The sequence below is a fragment of the Melanostigma gelatinosum genome (genome assembly GCF_949748355.1).
Source record: "Melanostigma gelatinosum genome assembly, chromosome: 11".
NCBI lineage: Eukaryota > Metazoa > Chordata > Actinopteri > Perciformes > Zoarcidae > Melanostigma > Melanostigma gelatinosum.
In genome coordinates this window covers 12526001-12549621 of record NC_136644.1, presented here as the reverse complement: position 1 = coordinate 12549621, position 23621 = coordinate 12526001, and the positions used below count along the sequence as shown (strand labels likewise).

Here is a 23621-nt window from a genome sequence, read left to right as displayed (position 1 = left end):
CCTGATGTGAATAAAGGCATTTGGCCCTGTGTGATGACCCTTTCTCCAACAAATGGAGTGACAGAGTGAAAGACAGATCAATAGACAAAAAAGACAGATAAATACATTAACCCACATGTGAGGGACACAAACTGACAGACAGACAGACAGTCAGCCTTCGGTGAAATGCACTGAAGTTGTAGTTTCACATGAACCACTAAGATTGCCTACAGCCAAAATGGCTACTGTGCACTGCATGGCTTCAATCGGAAACAAAGAAAGAAGGTGTTATTGTTGCACAATATGATGATGAAAAACAGGGCATACCAAAAAAATTAAAATAAAAGTTGAAAGGAAACATTCTGAGGATGTTGAAAATTGTAAACATTATCTGTGAAGTCTAACCAAATCTGAGGGGAGTTTGACACCCAGCCAGTTGACAAAGACTATTGTTTTGCTCTAAAATATGGATTCCTTTGGTCTTGTTCTACTTGTCAGTGAAAAAAACAACATCATCACAGGTTAAAATCCATGTGAAAACACAACAGGTAGACAGATACACAGCGCACAAAGTAAAGGGAGGACAGGGTGGTTTGGACTGCATGCCTAAGAAGGCTATACTTTATGTCCCTGTTTGACATTCCTTGATCACAGAAAGGACAGTGAGGCTGGCAATCAGAATAATTAAAGGTGAGAATCAGAACCAAGCAAAGCCCAGCTGGACAGACAGAACAAGGGATGGAGGTAAATATGGAAGGTGAGGAGGTGAGATTGAGAGAAAGATAAAGAGAGAGAGACAGGAAAGGGAGGATAAGATATATGGAGGACAGAGGAACAGCAGCTGGCTGTATTCACACATACATATATCAGGCTTGTGGATGCAAGACAAAACAGGAATAACACACCTTGGATTTGTGTGTGTGTGTGTGTGTGTGTGTGTTCGCACATTTCTGTTTTGTGAGTATGTGCTTGTGTGCATCGTCATCTGTATCGTCTGTGTTTTGTGTGTGAAAATCAGAGACAGGGGCAATAATAATGTGACAGAAAAACAAACAAGATTGATAAAAAGACTGCAGAAATAACAACAGAGGTATAACGATAAGACAATACAAAAACACGTGTGCCGTGCGTTTAGACAGACTGATAGACAGAAAAAGAGTGAGGAAAAAAACAAAAAGACAGGAAAAAATGAAATGAAATGGAAAAAAATCGGAATCAAAGGAAGTGAACAAAGCAGTGCGAAGTGGTGGTGTTCTGGGATAGTAAGGCCTTTATTAAGTCTTTGGCATGAATTACCTTTATATCCTGAGAATAGGAGAGGGCACGAGGGAGAGAGGGAGGAAAATTAGGGAAAAAAAGTAAATTGAAACAAAAGCAGCACCGCCAAATATACTCTCTGTGATGGACAGATGGAAATGGCAGCCAAAGGAAGAGGAGGAGAGGAAGAAAAGAGTTGGGATCACGGGAGAGCAGTAACATAGAGAGAGACACAGCAGTAGAACCTCAACAGAGTCAAAATGATCCCCTCACTCAAACCGGTCAGCATTCACATTTAGATCACACAAGAGGGAAGAAAGACAAAAGGCAGAAGATAAAACATTTAAATAAAAAAAGTTCCAAAATGTTTGTTTTGATTCTCTAACAACGTCTTCTCCTCTGATTGTGTTCTAGCACCTTTCAGTGAAAACAAAAGCATCTGGGTGGAAAATAATACAGTTGCTGTCAAACAGAAATTGTTACATTGATATACTGTTAAATATAGTGCACGTTAGCAAGTGGTGAGTAGAAGCAGGACGAAGCTGCAGTTCCTCTGCTGACTCCAAGAAAGATGTATAACCCTGGATGATGGCATGGAGCTTTAAAGACATGGTGATTAAAGAGCAAAAGGAGCTTTTGAGTTGCATTATGGTAAGCGTAGGATCAATCATTTTTGGAGCTTAACATAAATTAGAAGTCAGGATCGGGACAGCTACCATTGACCACAACCGGGGGTGCTAACATACAATCTAAAACACTTGGTCTATATTTTATGGGCTATTTCTATTACTATTCAGATTTTAAATTTGACTATTTCTGTTCAATTAATACCTACAAAGTGAAGGATTCATTATTTTCTCACTGAATGTTTAACTCCCGGCAGTGTGGAGAGAACTGTTAAACAACATTAGACTTTATTGTTTGGAATTTGAAGGGTTGTGTAGTTCACTTGACCTTTAAGCAGCAGACTGGACTTAACATTCTGTTGCAGACCAAACACTAATGTTAACTGCTTTGTTTTTTTACAACAACTACAATCTTTCCTTGACCTGAACCAAGTGTTTTAGTTGACGATCCTTAACTTTAAAAACTAAGGTTTAATCACCACATCTGTACTCCAATATAAATAACGTGTCAGATGATGCAATATTGTATTGAGGGGGTGGAGGTCGTCTGGACTCATGATTGTCAGTGTTTCTAAAATTCTGGCTTAGTCACTGTATCTAAATGATTAACATATATAAACAGGATGCACTACGATGCAATAACAAAAGTTTTTTTTCTTTTTTAATTATAACTACAAATAACTGATATGACTGCAACTGTAAGATTGAGTACATGATGTAAACCACCTGATCATCCAAAATATCTTTTTCTTTTTATTGCCTTCTATTTATTTTCCATTGCTTCTGAGCAAGTATTATGAAGCTCTTTATCTAGAATAGTCCCATGTTGCACAAAAATAAAGTTTAAATCAGCTAAATTCCATTGAACACTGTCACAGTGCAATAACCATTTGCTTTGTAATTGTGCAAATACTTACTTACTTAAATAATAACACAAATGTCCTGTCTAACGCACGAATGACGTCTTTGGCACAAAAGCCGACTGTGCGAGTCAGATTACGGCTACTTAAACCCATTCACACCCATGTAGGAGTACGTCTGGGTATAAAGACGGGGACGGGAGGAGAAGCAGCTTACAGGAAACCTAAGCCTAAAGCTGAGCCAGCATTTCACGGTCTACATCGGAAATGTTCAATATTATATTGTCTGTGCTTGTACTGAGTCTTCTAAAAGATAAAAGATGTGTTGACCATCCAGAGCCACTAAGAATGTCAAATATTACAATGTCAAACTTTTCAAGGGTTTTGTTTTTGGAATTAGCTCTGTTTCGTGCTTAATTTCGTTTTTTTTCTTTGTGATCCAGCGTCAACATAACAGTTAACTGCAGCTGTACAGTACAGAAACTTAAAATATACATAATCAGAGTCAAACCAATTCATAATAAAATGATAAAAAGCCAGACACCTCATGTTGGAGGCCAACATAACTCAATATTTTAGAGACTCCTTCCAATTGTGACTTTCTGACCTACATTGTTTTGTAACTTTTGATGGAAAAGAACAAGAGATGATATAGGATCGGAGCATCCCTAAAAAGAACAGTTCACTGCTAAAATAATAAAAGGTCGCTTGCAAGAAATTTAGGAGGCTGAAGTTTGGTCGAGTCGATGACAAACACACAATGTTAGTTATATTGTATGGTGTCAGGATGAACTACTTCAGATGTATCATTGTTGTCGAGGGAGTCCCAGTATTGGAAAACTAAAAAAGTCAAGCTACTTCTGAGGAACCAGTGGACATACAGAAAGAAATTCATTCAACTCATTCAAAAGAAGCTGAAAAGTAATTCATTCTATTCTATCGGAAAACATCGAAGTGTGCAACCCAATATGCAAAAGAAAATAAAGCCAATGTGCATTTTGCTAAGGACAATAATACAATCCTGAAATGTTCAGAGCAACAGTAAACATACATGTTATCAGAGCTGGCACCATGATAGAGGGGGTGAAGAGAAAACACATAATATAGATATTCAAAATAAAAAAAGTCTGAATCGATAAGTAAATAAAAGCAGCCACAGGTCCACAGAACATGAAGAGAAAAGCCAAAGAAGGGATGATGAGAAAAAGCTAGTGATGAGGAGAAGAAGAGTACAGTACCTTTTACTCTAATGTCCGGATTGTGAGCTTTGAGAAGGAAGGACAAAACAAAGGAAGAAAAGAGATAGATAGGAAGAGCATTTAGTCCGGAAAAATAGGCAGTAGAATAGTAAAAAAGATCTCATATCCAGCATCACAATCAGTGAGGGCAGCTGATCAATGAAAAAAGAGAGAAAGAGAAAGAGACAGAAGAAACTAAATATAATATCAACACAACTGAATTTTCAAGGTCCAAAATCAGGCCGACTTTTGTTTCTGTTATTTTCTTGTTAAACACTGAACTGCTGTCTTTACGAGAATTAAAAACCGTAAACATGCTGAACTATAAATACAGCCAATTATTGAATATGGAAACAAAGCTACAGTGTGGTCACAGTTTCTAGCAAACTTAAACACCAGGTATAAATGTGATGGTTAGAGACAAGAGGACAGAATAAGTATGAATCCTCTCCCCAGCCTTGCAATCTGTCGAAACAATCGAGCTGTTGGCCAAGTCTTCCAAATGGATTTCCCCTCATCTCACTGCTGTTTGCAACTCTTTCCCAGCTAAACTGCAGCTGTCTGTCTGTTTGACAACAAGATAAGGGTTTGGTGGTGAGCTGAAGCTGCCATAGAGTTTCTACTGCTCATCTGTTTCACTTTTGAACTAGTACCACACAACAGGATAGCATCTCCCAACTCATAGATGTCACCCAATGTCAATACTGTAGATACCAAGCAAATTAAGTTTGTGTGTATTTATTTTATTTGACATTTGATTCAATTCAGGGGCCTGCGTTACATTTCACAAAAAGCAACAAAAAAAATCAATTTAATGTGTCAATTTAATTCTGGGCTCTGTAGGAGGGACTTGCACTTGGACAGAAATGGTAACATAGATGCGCCATGAATATTTCAAAATAAAAGCGTATCTTAAATATGATGTGTTGACTTTTTCACTTTGCATCAATGACAGTATATCAATCCAGATCAATGTTATTGTTCTTTATCATTTTTTCATTCTTCTGTGTGCAAAATCTATTTCATTATGATCATCTAAAAGGTGTCAACTCACAAAAAGCAGTCTCCTTTTTTTGCGGCTCTGAAAAACTCACTGTACACTGTGCGAGTCCAACTGCTTTGAAAAATGAGGACACAGCGACCAAAGCTAGCGGCAGACCAAAATAAAACTTGGTTGCTGTCGGGTTTGTGTGCCCTCTGCAGGATGGTGTCTGTATTCAGCCAAAGATTGTTTATGAGGTAAAATAAGCAGCAACGACCACAACAGAGATATGTCTTCCATCTAGCAGATCATGTGACGGCTATTTCACATTATCCAGGTAAAGTTCCATCTATTATCCATCATATTAATAATTGAATCGTATCCACTTTATAGTTTTGAACCAGGACCTTCATGATTGAGATCAAGTTAAATGATTAAGAGGTATTGTAATAGTCAAAATATTGCCTCAGTAGGGACTTTTCCTAAAATACTGCTGGTTCTGTAGTGTTGGCATTTCAAATCGAATGCCTGCAGTGCACCATAGGAGCATCAATTCTCTTTCAGTGCATTTTGGCCTTGAGAGTCAGATATTCTTCTCAGGAATAAGTGAAGACTAAACAGAGCTAAGAAGAGAGTGAATATGGGACTAACATTCAACAGTTGGACAGAAACACTCCAAATGAATGTCAATGTTAGTCTTTATTAGAATCACAATTTATTAATCTCAATTCTAGTGCAGCAACCTGGATCATTCTTAGATAATATTGATTACTATTAACAAGGGTTGGACTATCCTTACAGGACTAGCAGTGTTTCCACTTGTTTTAACTTGTGGGATAACCACAGCTGATAAAAAAGAGTTCATGATGATGTCATCCCCCAGCAAGATGGCAAACCATGACTGACTTTACTGGACAATTTTGTTTTTTTACAACAATGGATATCATTTTCACAAGGGACACTATCGCAGCTCCGGTATTATTGGACGCCAGCGACAACCAACAAAATCATGGACATCCGTATAATTAGCAGCAACAGTTATCGTTAATCTCACAGTGGCAGCAGCCATGAAGAAAAGAGGCTATAATATATCCGTATTGCCTACCCACCAACTCTTCTAAGGCTGTGGAGTGATGTGCTACTGTTTTATTGTGTCCTACTGGAACTTAAGTAACTCATGAAGTCATGTCAGATTCAAGCACAACTTTACTGTCTTTTCATTGTGATGTGACGACCACATTTCCTCTCACTGTCTTTGAACAGAGCACATATATGCTTTTCTAGACATCCTCATTTCACAACAAAAAAACCAGTGACAAAAAAAAACCCGCTTGCATGTGGAAGTATGAATGCTGAGTGTGCATCCTGAGTAGCATCTTAATCACAGCCTCACTTTCCCTTCTTACACTTTTTCCTGTAGTGTGTGTGTGTGTGGTCGTGTGTGTGTGAGGCATGTGATCCACTCACCAATATTGCAGTGCTCCCCTGTCCATCCCTGGTCACACTCACACTTCCCTTCCTTGCACACTCCGTTCTTGCTGCACAGAGGGTGGCAGGCCTTCTGGTCACACACCGTTCCTGTCCAGCCCTCCTCACATCGACACACACCGCCGTAACAGACGCCATGGCTGCCGCAGTTCACCTCACACACCTCTGTAGGAGAAAGAAAAAGAGATATTAATACATGGAATCACAATGCTAACTGATTTGATACTTTATACTGTATTTACTAGCTCATGGCACATCAATACTGTACTTCAGAAAATGTGGTTTAAGGCACTTACAAATTATCATAAACAATACAGTAAATATGCATAATGTGAAATATGAGTCATGGTATCTGCCTGGATTGTAACGATCTGTGTTGTGAGTGTGTTCATAGGTCCAGAACACGCCAGAACAAACGGTATATTTGTGTTTGTGTAATTACATTTTGTTTGCGTGTGTATTTCACAAAGCGACAGCACTTAATTGGAGGTGTGTTGAATGGATTTGACAACACTCGGCATAACAGCCAACGGCAACACAAATAGAAGTGAGAACGCGTACTCACACACACATACTCTTTCCTGTTTTTATGTCAAGCCATCTGTTACTGATCTGCATTCCTCCAACAGCTTTTATTATCTCACCTCTTTATCTGCATTAGTGCTGTCACTTGCTGCTGTTTTTTCCCTGACCTAAACCTAACCGAACCCTCTCTATAACAGCGGCAGGTCAGAAAACAGCCATATGAATTTTGTAAAAGCCGTATTATTTTAGGAAGGAACCTTCAGTTGATCGAGCATTTGCAAATGCACTGACAAAAAAACGATTCTGTCATCTAGTTTTGAAGGACTTGTTTTTAAAATTCAACACTCTGCCCAATACATTTAGGAGGAAATGAAGTGACGGTTATGCTCTGGTAATGTTTTTGACAATTTAGAGATGCCGGGGTGGATGGGATTAAGAATGACAGTACTGAGACACAGTACAGCCCACATGTAGGCAAGAACAACTCTTAGGTTGAGATTAGGGAAATATGGTGGTTTTGGTTAAATACTTTGGTTAAAAGTAAATATGTCCTGTTTCATGCTGTAAATTAGCATTGACTTTTTAAATAATCAACCAAGACCACAATCTTTTCAAAACCTTAATCAAGTGCTTTGACTTTCCTAAATATGATCATCATCATTATTATTGCTTTAGCTGCCAGCAGCAAGGCAAGGCAAGGCAAGGCAAGTTTATTTGTATAGCACATTTCAACAACAAGGTAATTCAAAGTGCTTCACATAAAACCATTAAAAGCATCAAAACATAAGGCAAAAGAAAAGGAGATTTAAAAACAATTAAAGAAACAGTGTAAGAAATTGTAGGGAAAGAAACTCATTTTGAAAATCAATGTTTTGCAAGTAACATTCAATATTATTGTTTCCTATTTAAAGAAATGTAATGCAGGTGTCTTTATTCTATCACCAGTTGTACAGTATATGATGGTTATTTATAAGAGACGCGGTTGTGCATTGGTACCAGAGCAGAACTATTTACGGTGTTGAGTGTCTCCAAGAGAAAGTTCCCTTTTTGTTTCTGAACTCTTTCAGTGATTGTGTCAACATGTGTCATGTTTTAGCTTACTTATTTATCCACAAAGACCATAAAAAACGTATCTGTGCTACTTTTTCACATCGCCCAGATTGTTGTACTCTGACTCCTTCCACTGTCAAGAGATGGCTCTTTTATTTGCAGCTACTGCAAACCACAGCTGCAGGGTGTGCAACACACTGCAAGTAATCTTGAGACCATCGCTCCTCTCTTCTAGTTTCTCTTTATTGGCTGCCAAAGAATTGATTTGGAGAGGCTGCTTATTTCACTGGTCTTAATGCGGTTTAGCCCCCAGCTATGCCAATGACCTTGCTCCCCCTCCTCACAAGCCAGAGTGTGGTATCCTCCAGCAAGGTTCTCCTGGCTCTTTCAAACTCCTGGCTAACTTCTAGAGGTGAACATATTTTTGCCATCAGAGCAGCCGCGCTGCAGAAACGTACACTGCCTGTAAAATTAATCTTTTAAATCACTCCACAGAATTATGTTTACAGGTACTGGTTTTACATAATGGAGCGTCTTATTCACGTTATGCCTTGCTGCTTGTTTTACAGACTATGTATCCCGTCTTTTATGCCTGATCCTAGGGGCTCACATCTCTAACACTGTTATCTTAATTATGTTCTGCTTTGTAATTGCTTTTTTGTTTTAGTTGTATGCAGATCTAGCTCTTCTTTATCCACTCTTAATGATTCCGTAAAGCACTGTATTAACTCTGTAAAGCTTGGTGCCATGCTGCTTCTACAAATGCCGTAAAAATGAAGTCTAGTCTTTTTATAGATTGTGTAAGTCATGAGGCGGGAAAGACAGAAAGAAACATCTACAACGACAGATTGTCCCACCACAAGACATTCAACGTGACACACACCTAAAGAGCATTCGGGCCCGGTCCAGTTCTGGTCGCAGGTACAGGTGCTGGTCTCTGCGTTGTGGGTGCCGTGACCCGAACACTGGTCCGGACACATGGCCTTTGCGATCTCACAACTGGCTCCGCCCCAGCCGGGCTGACAATGACACTCCCCATGAATACACACCCCATGGGCTGAACAACTGGGGTCTATGCAGTCCACTGGAGACAGAGAGATGAAGAGGGGGAGTTAACCGTAAAGCAAATAGTGACTGCCGTACATATAGTACACACACACACACACACACATTACATTATGTACAGTTTTGTACACTTGAGGGAAACAATAAGTAGCAGTATGTAATGTCTTCTGTCTTGCAATAAAAAAAGAGTATTTTTCAAATGATTTGAGAAGTCTTAATAGCTTAGAAACTGTAGCTCAACACAGAACACACAGACATTAAGCGTTGCTCATAAGCACATGCCTTATGGACAAGGCAAATAGCGTTGGAGCCATTTTTTTGTAGATGGTAAGTCTTTATATTCAGAAACAATAACACTTCTAATATTGGTGTCAATCTGTTAAAACTTAGATAAAACAATAAGGCAACTTCTATCCAGATCCCTTGACTTGCGGGCTACCTTCTAGACATTACCCGATTTCATCAAACCAGTACCATCGGGAGTGGGGAGTTGTGACATTTTCAGGTATTCTGTGACATTATTAGAATAATATACCTGACTCATAATGTATGATCATAACGACATACTATATATTTTTGCAACAATAAAATCAAATATAAAATAAAATGTTCTGACTTTGTTCATCAGCTGGTCGCCAACTGCCTGCTGTTTGGTGCAGTGCAGGTTGCATACAGTGTTTATATCTATTTATTTGTGTCAGGGAACCTGCATATGCTCGTTGTTCTGATGCTGACAGTCAAGAAAGAACTGGAACCTGGACCCCATCCCCCTTCATAGGCTACTCATCAGCCACCGGCTCCTCCGCCCTCTTTCACACGCAGTGCCGCTCTTTACAATTTGACTGTGATACTTCATCATGAAAATCCTCCATGTCATCTTTGACATAATTTGCTGATTCAGCAGTCGTAAATGGGATTAACACACACACACACACACACACACACACACACACACACAGTCACAGGCTCCGTTGTTCAGAGAAAATAATTTCTCATTTTCTCCTTCTTTATACTCAGTCACAAAGGATTAGTGTGATAGAGGATTGAACTAATCTGGGTACCGTCCCCTATGATTTGTATTTGCATTTTTGAATGAGTGTGTATGCATATGCAGCATGTGCACACCTTTGTGTCTACAGTTGTACACACCTGATGTGAAAGTGTGTCCCCGTGTAGAGGATGCTGTCAACCACTCTGCATTGTCTGTGTGTGTATGTGTGTGTGTCCAACCAGCAAATAGCAGACTAGTATTGATCAATTCAGATTAAATTAGTGTAGTGTACAGTTTGGAGCCTAATTTAGCCAACTACCTGTCAGCAATTTGACAGTTACCATGTATGTAAAAACATGTTCTTATTTCACAGAGCAGCAACATCTTATGTATAAACATGGAGAACTAATAAATTGGGATATTTTGGCACAGTAGGTGTAACAAAGTGTGCTAACGCCAAACAAGGAATAATCAAGTGTCTTCTTTACATCTTCCAAAATACTTCTATTAACATTTCGAAAGCCGTTCAATTATCCACCTAATAATACATGCCATTCATTTAGTGTCCTGCAAGGTCCTCAATGATGTTGGTTAAAACGATGTAAACTTTGCAAGTGAAACCGATTTATGAATTATTTTTCTATTATAACAAATTGCATGGCTGTTTGTATTTCAAAAGTAAATGTCATGGGTAGCAATAAATGTGCGCTAAATCAATTATTTAGGTTGACATTTAAATATGTAGTAATGTCGTCACCAAATTCCAGCACGTCGATGGAAAATGAAGCAGAGCAGTGTTAAAATGTCCCAGAGCAAGGGGGCTAACTACTGCCAATAACATAATATGTAACTAATGCACCTTTTTGTGTTTGTCCTCGGAGGAAATTAGTCTTACCTTCTTCACAAATGTCCCCCTTATAACCAGTATTGCAGATGCAGGCACCCATTATGCAGATGCCGTGTCCTCCACAGTGGATGTCGATGCACTGGTTGGTTGGCACGTCACACTCAGTGCCTTTCCACCCACTGTAGCACTGGCAGCGGCCACGGGAGTACTGGCCATTGCCACTGCACAGCACTGGGCAGGCAGCTGGACCAAACACATGCAGTACAATGGATCAGTTAGACATGCTGGCTTTATAGACTCGTTAAATCAGACACTTGAACCTACAAAGTTCCCCTTAAACTCACACATTTTCAATGAGTGCAGTCTTAAAATTTCACAAATGACTATGTCCACGGTCAAAAAAGACAATTGATTTCATCTCCCAACAATTACTGCCTCTCTATGGGTGGCAGAGTATTTGTATTTGTGTGTGTCTGATTACCTCGAGAGCAGTCAGGCCCCAGAAATCCTGGGAAACAGTGGCATATTCCTGAGAGACAATCTCCGTTTCCATGACAATTCTGAGGACACTCCATAATCGACTCTGATTAAGAGAGAGAGCGAGAGAGAGAGAGACAGAGAGAGAATGAGAGCGAGAGGGAGAATGAGAGAGAGAGAGAGGTGTAAGTTAATTGGGTAGGCTGGATATGCAACTGTACATCTTGAAAAAAGAACACACACATACTTGCACACAGCATCGGCCCTCTGTGGTTGCCGTAGTTACAGCCAGTCCAATCAACACATTCTAACATCCATTTATCCCGCTGCCTTTCTTTGTCTCGCTCTCTTATTCTGTCATACACACACAGACATTATTGCTGGCTCTCTGCCACACCGAACCATTTCCTGCACACTCTTGCTAGCAGGAAAAAAAAATAAAACACTGGCAAACATTCCAATTGTTTCTAAAATGTCCCATTTTAACAATAACTACCAAGTAAAATTCTTTAAGAAATTGTATTTCACCGACTACATGATCTTCTGAATACTAATAATATACAAGATGAATTCCAGTCTGTCTATCAAATCCACCATAGAACTGATTTATTAAAGGTAAGAAATTACCTGAAAATTTCTACTGATTCAAACAACATAGCTGTACTCTTTCTGTTAGATTTGCATTCCATACAATTGCTCATGGCAGACATTTTTTTCCAGTTGAGGCAACTTTGTGTGACAGACATTGGACATCGAATACGGTACCCACACTGCTTTGCACTGTTTCGTATTATAAAAATATGTAGTTTTTATCTGACTTCCTGTAATGACAAGGTTGTATAATGCAGGTTTAACTGGTGGGCTCACAGTCATTAAGTAATGTTGTATGATTGTTGTCATGTGTACTTTAGAAGTGCACCTACACCTCCTAACAGTAACTCACCAATAAACAAAACATACAGTATTCACTTTATTACAAAAATGCTGCTTTCGCTCACCTATGACAACGGTATTGTAAGAGACTTGTTCTGAGTTGCGTCCGTCGTTGTAAAATGCCAGATGCCAGATTCCTGTGTCCAGGTACTGGATGAAGCCAGCCTCGTGCACGTTCACTGAGCGTGTGCGACGGGCTCCTCTTCCAGACTCCTCCTCATGTGCACCAGCTGGGTGTGCATGTCCTGCGTCCGTGTCACTGAGCGCTCGTTTGTCTTTGGAAATGAGGCGACTACCGTCCAGTAGCTCCACAAAGTCGTACTGGAAGACGAAAAATACACAAGACATTGAATATATTTTTTCTCAGTCCAAGATTTAGCATAACTGTAACAAACTTAAAGTTGTACAGCATGGTATATGTTACATTACTGGGGGCAAGGCCTATGGATAGCAATGGTGCTCAGTCCAACTGTCTGTCCATCTTAACAACTAGCCAGATTTCCATTGAGTTTGGGAAGATCATCTATGAATTTCAGAGAAATATGGATTTTGGTAAGTCTCTGACCTTTTATCTCGCACAATAGTCAACTCACAAAACACTTTGGTCCATGACGAGGTATATCAATCCCTAACGGATGGATTTACAAGGAATTCAATTTAGATATTTATGGTATTTAAAGTTTGATTCCTGATGTTTTAGATGTGGGGTTTAATAAACAGCCTCATGTTTGCTATTTGTTTCATTGAATTCATAGATGACATGGAGGATAATTGTTAATTGATTGAGTCTACTTGTTGATAGTTTGCCTCTGATCAAATAACATTTGAATCAAGCTTAGATTAACACACAGGTCATGGTGAACTTTGGCCCTTGACCACCAAATTCTTATCAGTTCATCCTCGAGTCCAAGCGGACTGTTGTGCCTAATTTGAACAAATTCTCGTCTGACGTTCCTGAGGAATCTAATTCACAAGAAGGGGCCGGCTTTGAGGTCACATTGACCTCAATCTTTGACCTTTTACCACCAAAGTCCAATTACTTCCTCTTTGAGTCAAAGTGGACTTCCAGGCGTTCCTAAAATATCACGTTCATGAGAATGGTAGACGGACGGACGACCTTAAAACATAATGCCGGGGTGGAGCCATAAAAAAGAGAACTTAGATGGATTAAGGTTACGACAAGGACACACACACACACACACAGCGCTGTCGATTATCTAAAGTGCTAACATTGAGCTGTGATAGGGGTGGCATTGTATGAAGCTGTCTTTTACAGATAAGTGGATTAGTCCCTTGATAGAAGACATGATTCATCACACAGAGATGTAAGTGTAGTCAAAGGGTAGTTTAGGTTTGTAAGAAGCTTATCTGCTTCATTATTAACCAAGAATCCATAAAGCACTTGACCTAGACGCACTTGCTAAGTTGCAAAAGAGATTAATGGTTTTGACATTTTGAGAGGCAGAGTTTTTTCATCACTTATGGTATTTGTTAAAAGTAGAAAGGCCTGAGGATTCTGGGTGGTTGAGGGCAGACTTTCTTAAACGCTATGTCAGAGATCTCCAAATAATGGTGGCTACTGATCTGATTTGATAACATTTCTTTCTGTGGACCCAGATGAAAACACCAGATCCTATCTTGAACACAGGGTTGTTATTTAGCAGTGGACAAAGGTGCTGCCCTAGCTTCTGTGAACTTTGCCTTCTCAGATTGTTCTTTCTCACACATCTCATGTGAGGGCCCATGTTGGTGGCAGTTTTACCATGGCATCTATCGATTCCTCTCTGAATTGCACAAGCTTTCTCCTCCAAATAAGGTTCTGTCGAGGTTTTCATTCTATGCTCACATGGTTGGTGGTGCTTTGTGATTTAAGCCCTTTTTAAGACATGGATAAGGTATGGATGCATACCAATAATGGCTTCAACTATCGGCTAAAGTGACAATGACAAGACGTTTAGTTGTGACTCCTGTTACATTCTTACTTGCTCTCATGCTGTATGTAAAGCCCTTTGCGTGATATTCATTTATTCGTCAATGTTGAGTAAGTGTACTCTGAAAAGACACTAGGCATTTAATAACAAGCATACATTGACACGTCGTCCCTGACACGTCCAAAACTGACACTAGAGGGGTAACTAGAGCATTATAGTCACATGCATCTGTTTGTGCAACCAACCTGTGTGTGTGAGGGCGGCAGGCCTTTGCGTCCATACACTCCAACAAGAGCGTCTCTCTGGACGGAGATGTTGAATTTCAAAAACTGCGGTTGGTCAATATATAGCTGAGACCTCCAAAACACACCTTGAATAAAGAACAATAACAAACCAGCAGGAGTCAAAATCTTTCTTTTGTTCTTCATACATGTTCAGAAAATCCCCTCTGTACACCACATAGATCAATATGCTCACACAACAATACAATATAAAAGTCATGGATCCTAGATACTCTATCACGCACAATAGAAACACATATTTCAAACATTATATTATCAACCTCAATTTTCTTTCCAAAAAACTAATACAACTAATTATTAATTTCCTGGAACTGCTGCCAGTATGCTGACTCAAGAGTTGTTTAGAAATATAGTATGTGCCATGCATAAAAACATTACAATGTATTATATTGCAATCAGCTAAATATTTAATCTTTAAAACCACTTAATGATTATTTAGAGAGGCTCAAAAAGTATGTAAACGATAATGTCATAATAAATAAGGGACAATGTAGGCGAGCTGGTCATTATTGCAAAAGGAACACCGACAGGTTGAGCAGGACCTTGATGGCTACTTACTAACAAAATCAATAATTTGTATCAAAATATTGATTTGAAAATGTATTGCTTCCAAAAGAAAAAAATAGCCCTATAGCTTAGACTGCATCCATAGTAAAGGTCTGTTATTCATAGCAGCTGTCTGCTAAAAAGAATATCAGAATGCTAATCAGAACTAAATATTCAACTAGGCTGTGTAATAGAAAACAATTGTCACCCTCCAACATGCTTCAATTGTTAAGGATTAACGTGACACATTCACACTACTGTAATATAAATTGGGGAGACAATAATAGACACAACAACCAAAATTATCATATAGTTGAATCAACACCTCTCAAAAACACTGAAAGATGAAAGATGACTGTATAACGCCACGGTAGATAGGATATATTGCAGGACTGTGGGATTAGACTTCATTAGTTTCAGCTACGGGCACTTTAAAAACTGGCGATTTAGTGTATTAAGCTTTTGTGAGTGTATCTTGTTGTGTGGGAATTTACACTTTGTTGACATATTTGTGTGCGTAACTTACCTGGCGGGACATCTTGTATGGCTCGTCTACCCACGTCCACCTCTCCTGTGTCTATGGTACTGTTCTCCAGAAGAAACAATTTACCTGCAGAGAGATAAAAACAGAGCGTGCAGGAAATGTAAATCACAGTCTTGACCCTTCACCAAGCCCCGCCCTCCACTGTTCCTCCGTCAAGCTGTCAGAGTTAACATTACGGTGGAGCCCACACTGTCACAAGCTTCACACCCTGAAAAAATTTGATAGCTTATTTGGGAAAAAGTAAAGGTGATTTAAGAGAGAAGAAGACAGAAGGGTCTCCAATATGTTCTTTGAAGGATCTGTTCAGGATGTCAAACTGATTCAGCAGTGAAAACAGGTTGAAAAGATAAAGATAGAAGCTAAAGCTACAGATCACCTGGAGATCCAGAAAGAAGACGATTCAATGAAAGAATAACACTGTTCCTGTAAAGCCAGGTAGGTCTTAATTCACTGTTACAATCACTGAAAAGCAAAAGCTGCATGTGTGGACATTCATTCATTTGGCGACTGTGGCTCAGAAGGTAGAGCAGGTCATCCCTCAATCAGAGGATCGGTGGTACGATCCCCAGCTCCTCTAGTCCATTGTTAAAGCACTTTGACTGGTCAGAAGTCTAAAAAGGGCATTTTACAAGTACAGTCCATTTACCATTATAGTGTGCTGCAAGAACGCGTCTTAAAACCTGGAAAGGAGTAAGCTAATTTGCACCTCCGGTTCCCCTTTCTCGAAGTCAATGTGTTTTTTAATGTATTTTTTGGTTAGATGGCGAACACAAGGTTAAATTACTTTAATGTGTTGTTCTATGATATTCAATTTGGCAGTAGATTTTTCACCTGTCTTTAAAGAGGTAGTTGCTAAAAACAAAAGAGACTTTAAAAAGCCATCATGCCAACTCGTCTGCCTGTACAGACTCGTGTACTCGCACTCATATGACTACAGTGTAGTTTGTTAATAGCCCGACATAATCTTTTTAATAATGTATTTTATTTGTAACGCACTTTTCATTTTTTTTTTTTATCTCAGAGTGCCACAGAGCCAGTACATAGTAAAAACATAGTAAAAAGCATAGTTAAAACATAAAAAAAAACTATAATAAAATAAAAACCAGTGAATGAACAGAAACACAAAAGAAATAACTGACAGTGACTTAGGTCAGAAAGGCTTTCCTGAATAAAAAGGTTTTTAGGCCAGTCTTAAAAGAGACCAGTGTCTGTGTTGCCCTTAGGTGGTCAGGGAGACTGTTCCATAGGCGTGGAGCTGCCGAGCCAAAGGCCCGGTCGCCCATGGTGCGGAGCTTGGTGCTGGGGACCCGGAGAAGCGAGCTGTTTGATGATCTGAGCTGTTTTACTCCTGATGCTTGCATCCAGCTTCAAACATTATAAAAGTGTTGTTCATCTGTAAAGATTAAATTGCTTAAAAAAAAAAGTGTATCATACACCTTGTTTGCCGCATAGCTAATTTTCTGCAATAATCCAATATCCAATCGAGAAAATCCCATTGGCCTTTGTCGAGGGAACCAATGAAATGCTAACTTCCGGGTTGGCATACAAAAATACAACATCCCTGCATCATGCTATAACCATGTCTAACTCCGAATCCACAAAACCAGCCTGAAAATGAAGAACATCTGAAACCATTGCAGGACAGTCTTTGGAGCAGAGCTGGACAGATGTCAGACCCTGGTCAGAGCTGGCTGATGCCACGCTATAATTGGCCAGTCTGCATTCTAGGGGTAGATTTAGCAAGGGTCAGTTAAAATCATCCCTTTTCAATCATTTCATCTTTAATTTAATTATTTTAACTTTAATTAACTTTTAATTCACATTTGTCTGAGCTGTACCTCTCCAACATGTTGTCATGCAACATGACTTATGAAAAGGTTCATAACCTATCAACTTCAATTTGGTTAAAGTTTGGGGAAAGTAGAGCACTTCACACAGTTGTCTCAGATGGGATCCAGACCTCCGTCAATGTAATTGTATGTAAATAGTTTGCACTATGGAGCTGGAATGGTTTGAGCGCTGTTCAAAGTTTGTAATTTCATCGGCCTTTCCTGTTCAGAGCATTACACTTTAACAGCTTAAGTCATGACATCTGGGCAGTAAACCAACACTGACCCTGATCTGTGTGTGTGTGTGTGCGTGTGTGTGTGTGTGTGCGTGTGACAGTCTATACGTTAAGCACATTCGCTACACTAATATGAGCTTCAACATATGACACAAGTCTTCAAGCCCAGCTTGAAGGCACACTCATCCATCTTTATCTCTAACACAACACACTCACACCACTGGCCTCCCCCTCTCTCTCTCTCTCTGTCATGGCCGGAGCAGACTATTCTGTTTTTAAGTTCTGCAGAAGCAATTGAGGACAAACAAAGTTCAATAACTTGACTCTGCTCTTAATTTCTCTCAGTCAATTCAATGCGACCCATGGGGGAAAGCTTCCATCAGAGTTCCTTTCTTTTAGCGTCATTCCTCTCTTGAGAAAGTTGAGCTGCTTCTATTTCATATGGCACATTGGAGGTTTTTAATACAGTTTTTCTCAATTGCTAAAACACTAAAACCCATTGGCTGAACAAAGTTCTCAGTTGCCTGAACTCATTTAGCTAATTGTGCAGTCTGTTGTCAATACCTTAAACTGTTTCACATGGTAAAACACAATTTGCAGATCTCACTTAGACTTTTCAGCAAAACTCTAAACACATTCTCAGTCTCAAAACACATTCTGCACTGTAATGCACTTGTCATCCATACTGGTAAACACAAGTGGCAACAATCAAATACAAATAGAGAACACATGTCATTGATTGAACACAATCACTCAAAATTGATTTCACTTGTATCAAATGATGTGACACAACCAATATAAGCCAGTTTAGAGAGCAAACAGGTGGTTGAAGGTGATGTCGATGAAGTGCTCTGGCCTGACCCAGCCCAAAGACAAGAAGAAGCACATTGATGACATGTTGACTCCTTTGATTTTTGTCCCTTTTACTGTGGTATTGTATACTGTAGTAGGCCTACAGTGCATTGTAGGCTGTATAATGTACAATAAACAAATTGTATGGCCTTGAACATGGTGCTTTCTATTTGTTACAGTAACAGTACTGACTGCTCAATAGATTTTGACTGGTTGCAGGTTCATATCAACAAAGAACAAGAATTACAGTATCACAGAGACAAAGGACACGTTTGTGAGATGCAGGGTACAGTACTGTAAAAATAGGGGTACAAGGAGGAGGAAGAACAAAAGAAATTGCAAAGAGCAAAGCACAGTAGTAATTTCTGATCAATTTTGAGCGACTGTAATAGAACATGTTTTCGTTCATATGAAAAATGAAGTTTTGAGATTAAAAATCTACTTCTCCCTGAGAACTATATGTTTTGAACAATGTGTTTTCTATTTATTGGTGTATTGTTTACTGACTGCTTGATGGTGTATATTATTTTGATCACTTTGTTTATGATTTGAGAGCAGTGTTTGATTTTGAGCACAGGTAAAACTGTTTTGAGGCGAAAGTTTCATTTTGCAAGAGGATTCAGAGGTTTTGTAAATAGTGCTTGAAGATGAGGTTTTGTGTTTACAGTTTTGAGAGAATGGGTGACCGTTTCAAGAAATGTGTCTCAGCAATCGAGAAAAACTGTAAAAACAAAAGTTGACAGACAGTCTATTTGGCTGGTGTATTATGATGGGAAAAAACTATATCCTATATATTTAAAGCTACATTGTGGAACTTTTATTTTGTGTTGATATATTAAAATCGGATCCGGTGGCCACAATGACAAGAATTAAGAATTTCTGTATAGAAATAGCCAATCCTCTCGCTGATGGTTTCATTTACTTATGTAGGTCATATAGAGGCATCATTATTAAATTGAGACAGTTTAAATGTTTCATGTCCCTCAGAGTAACTTAAAAAAACAAAGAGAATACACTGTGGTGTCCTGTACATCACTATTGACAGTTGGTCCTGAGGGATGTCCATGAAGCTGGCACAGTCTGAGTGTGTGTGTGTGTGTGTGTGTGTGTGTGTGTGTGTGTGTGTTGGCTTGTAACTCTGTGTAACTGTCTATAAGAGAAAACACAGCTGACAAAGATGTACGCTGGAGGTTCTAGTCGTCACACACATTTTGCGTGTACAGAATGTTTTGGTGCTTTGCTTATTTGGTAGTTTCTGGCCCTTGGATTAAACCTCAGCTAAATATACTGTGCCATGCCTGTATACCTGTATTTATGAGTATCATTTGATATAGTCATTAGACACACTCAAGTTCAATTAGACTGCTAAGGTGAAATTAGTGTAAGCCTAGGAGACAACTGTAGTAGGGGAAGCAGACTACAGCAAAGACAAACATGGACTGAGAGAAACAATAATCAGCTAAAAACACTACAAAACAGAATTGGCTGCATACCACTGTATATACAACAATTGATTTGCATCTTTGAATGAATGATACTTGAAATAATAATTAGCATGAGGTTCAGTTGATACTTTGATTGATGTATGATGCATAAGTAGAGCAGGAATAGTAGGGGTGGATCCATATGTTAATAGGGGGACTTCATTATGTCGAGGTCTGTTGTTCCCCCATTAAAAAACTGGATGTTCCCCAGAACATCCCCATGGTACATCCTGGTGACTTAGGATATTTGCAAGTCTAACATGTAACTGGTACTGAAAGACATTTCTTTGTCATGTAATAGGATATAAATAAAACCCATTCCCAATGGAACATGTCTAAATAGATGAAAAACTAGATTAGCTTACATCTGAAAATAATTGTAAAGTGTGTGTGTGTGTGTGAGAGAGAGAGAGATACCTTTTAAATACACGTCTTAAATGTTGCAGTGTTTAGTAGATATTCACTTATTGTATGTACGTTTGTATTTCACGCTTAAAGCTCTTTTGAATTGAATTGAAGATTGAAGAGAAAAGCCAATTGAACCAAGAAAACCCTTTCACATTTTTCTACATTAATTACTTATTTTATTATTACTGTTTGTCCATTGTGTAGTGGTCAAGTTATGTACTATTGGCAAAGAAATGTTTTTACGAATATATTTCAGAATGAACAGGAGTTCTATAGTACATTTTAGAAGGTTGAGGGTTCATTAAAACATTTTGCTGTTGCTACAAGACGTCCATAACCCAGTTGGACACATCCAATCATTTGTAAAGCAAGCTGTTTTCATGTACTGTTCACAGCTACACCTATATGAAAGGTGATACACTATAATTCATATATTACCCATGTCATTGTGAATCAGGACTGGCAGTCCATGTATTGAAGAGGTGGGGATGAACGAAGGGTCAAACAAACACTGGACAGTAACCCAGGAGACTGCTGTAAGCAGTAGTAAGGAAACGTTGAGTTATTTGTCACGTAACTTCTATATGTAATTAGAGCCACTTCCATACTTATTTTTACCCAACACTACAATATTTTCCTAAACTTAACCAAGTAGTGGTTAGGAGCACTGATCGCTTGTGTTGCTGGACATAAAATAACTTTTTTAAACCGTTGTATGAGGATACGTTGGTTAAAGTGACGATGAACTAAAACTTCAACTTGATGCTAGAAAAACATCTTGACTGGAAATGGCTGGGTATGTCACTTACATGCTACTTTGCACTATTCCATTTGATCTGAGAACGACGAACAGAAGCTCACGTCTCAAAGAAAGTCAGAGTAGTGTGTGGAGACCGGCAGATGGTAACACCAGGTAAACACTGCAGGCTATACTGTGAAAGGATGTGTTCATTATGTTCAAATTACCTAACAGGATGGAGGGAGGGACTGTTTACTGGCAACCATTTCGACTAAGAATTACATTCAAACACACAGATTATGTAAAAACCCTTCTGGAGGAAACATAATGCCACTTACACCATGTTTTTTAAAATCCACATATCAGACAACATACATTAACTGCAAGATGTTCTGTGCCAATGCATTTTGCAGATATGTTCACACTGAATGGATCTTCTACTATATGTGAACGCAGCCTCCACTATCACAGTCAAACACTATCCATCTCCGTGACCTCTGCACTCTTAAATCTGCACCACACTACTTCCTGCATTGGCACTGAACATAAACCACAATTGCATATTAGTTGCATATGGATTTAATTATCAAAAGACAAGGGCTTGTCTGCAGTGCTGCAATATGAGGATATGTAACATTTAAATACTACAGCCGGCAGAGCTTTCCCTCAGGTACAACCATTTCTGTTTGAGGCTAAGTGGCCTTCTCCTTGCTGCGTCACAAACTGTCACTGGAGCAAACATCATCTTCGCCAACTTTTCTCACATTGTTTGTTGCTTTTCTTGTCAGAAGAAAGGATTTAAAAACGTGTTTAACTCACCATTGTCTGTAGACACCATAAAGGTATTGGGAGTTGTATCTCGTCCCCCTCCGTTTTCAAACGCTCCATGTCCCTCACTCTCCTGAAGCTGCCAGTTGAGACCAAACAGGTGCATCGCTAGAGATCAGGAGGCAGAAGAGGACACAAGAGGGAACAGGTAGGTCAATACAGGGTGGAAAATTAAAAAGAAGAGACAAAAGAAGAGAGAAAAGAAGAGGAGAGGGAAAGAGAGGACAGGTAAAGGGAAGATAAAAGAGGAAAACGAAAAACGATAAAAACATTTCTGCCCGAGTCACTAACAGACAAAAGAAGAGTGAACATATAGTATATATATATATGTGTGTGTGGCACTAGCAGTATGTTTTTGGAAACATGAATAACAACTAAAATGCTCTCAGGCTAGATGCAAAAATGAGATGGGCACTACACACACACACACACACACACACACACTGAAGCCCATATGGAAACACATACCGCAAAAACAAAAATAGTGCCACACACAACCACTCCAGCCAATTTCCCTCATTCTCTCCACATACACCAGTACCCAGGGAAAGATACAATGGAGTGTGTTAGCATCAAAGGACGCCTCCAGCAGCTAACCTCTACCACCTACATGTTTCCTCTCTTGCTCTATCTGTGTGTGTGTGTGTGTGCACGCCCGCCCTTGGCTCGTAAATCATCTGCTCACTAGCTATCTCCCTCCTCCTCCCTGCATCTCAATTGAGATATAAATTTCGGAGGCCAAAAAACAGTCAAATTGGTGCAAACCTAACAGAAGAGAAGCAGCCACACCGGTGAGCCCATTTCTATTCACCATCACACCTCCCTCCTAAACTTCACTCCTCTATTCTGCATGCTGTCTGCTCAAATGTGCTGACTGTCCCATGAAAAGGTGCAGACCCGAAGGGGCATTTTATAAACTGAAGCGGCAGAGGGGAAATATCCAACAAAATTAGACACCACAATGTAATAATGTAGGATGTTGTCTGAGTTTACACTGACGTATCTATATTACACAGCACATTCATTGTTTCCAGTCTCATTTTGCTGGAGTCAGGCAAAAATGTAAAAATGATGTTCAATATAAAGAAAAGTACTTTTTATTCACCAAAACTGTCTGTGAACCTGAATTCTATGAATATCTATCAGACAGAAGATTATAAGTGGACCTGTGGAAAGCTTGTCCCGATGGTGGCGCTAGAGGAAAGACGACTGAGGAATTAAACATTGATGGGGGGGCATAAATGTGCTCATGTCTGCGCATGCGCTTTACATCATTTAGAAATTACGCCTCAAAGTCAGTTTGTATAACTTTAACCGTGACAACAAAATGTTCTCCAGAAACGGGAAAGTGATTAGCAAAAACTGCTTTAAAAGAATCCATGTAACCTGCAAGGTGTGCAGAATGTTAATATTTGATCAACTGTAATGCTGCGTTCACACCGGTCGCATTGATTTTTTTCACGGGCGTCGAGATTACATACAAAGTCTATGCACAGACGCAATGAGACTGGCGCGCCCCGATTTTGCGATGGCGCGGCGGATGCGTTTTTGCGTTGGACGCCGCAAAATCGGCAACGCGCGAGTTGAAATTTTTCAACTTCTGC

The 23621-nt window shown here is 39.3% G+C and overlaps 1 protein-coding gene across 3 annotated transcripts in view; it reads right to left on the bottom strand.

Annotated features, from left to right (window-relative positions):
* Positions 1-23621, bottom strand: part of tenm3 (teneurin transmembrane protein 3) — a 203763-nt gene that overhangs the window by 78646 nt on the left and 101496 nt on the right. For 2 of the 3 annotated variants that reach the window (XM_079279453.1, XM_079279451.1), the window contains 9 exons: positions 22009-22125; positions 15624-15707; positions 14495-14619; positions 12384-12639; positions 11390-11491; positions 10957-11151; positions 8889-9089; positions 6410-6595; positions 3961-3987 (listed from right to left, as the gene is read on the bottom strand). In XM_079279453.1, the coding sequence (XP_079135579.1) occupies positions 3961-3987; positions 6410-6595; positions 8889-9089; positions 10957-11151; positions 11390-11491; positions 12384-12639; positions 14495-14619; positions 15624-15707; positions 22009-22125 (1293 nt within the window). The remainder of the gene's footprint in view (positions 1-3960; positions 3988-6409; positions 6596-8888; positions 9090-10956; positions 11152-11389; positions 11492-12383; positions 12640-14494; positions 14620-15623; positions 15708-22008; positions 22126-23621) is intronic. The other variant, XM_079279452.1, reaches the window with a different exon arrangement.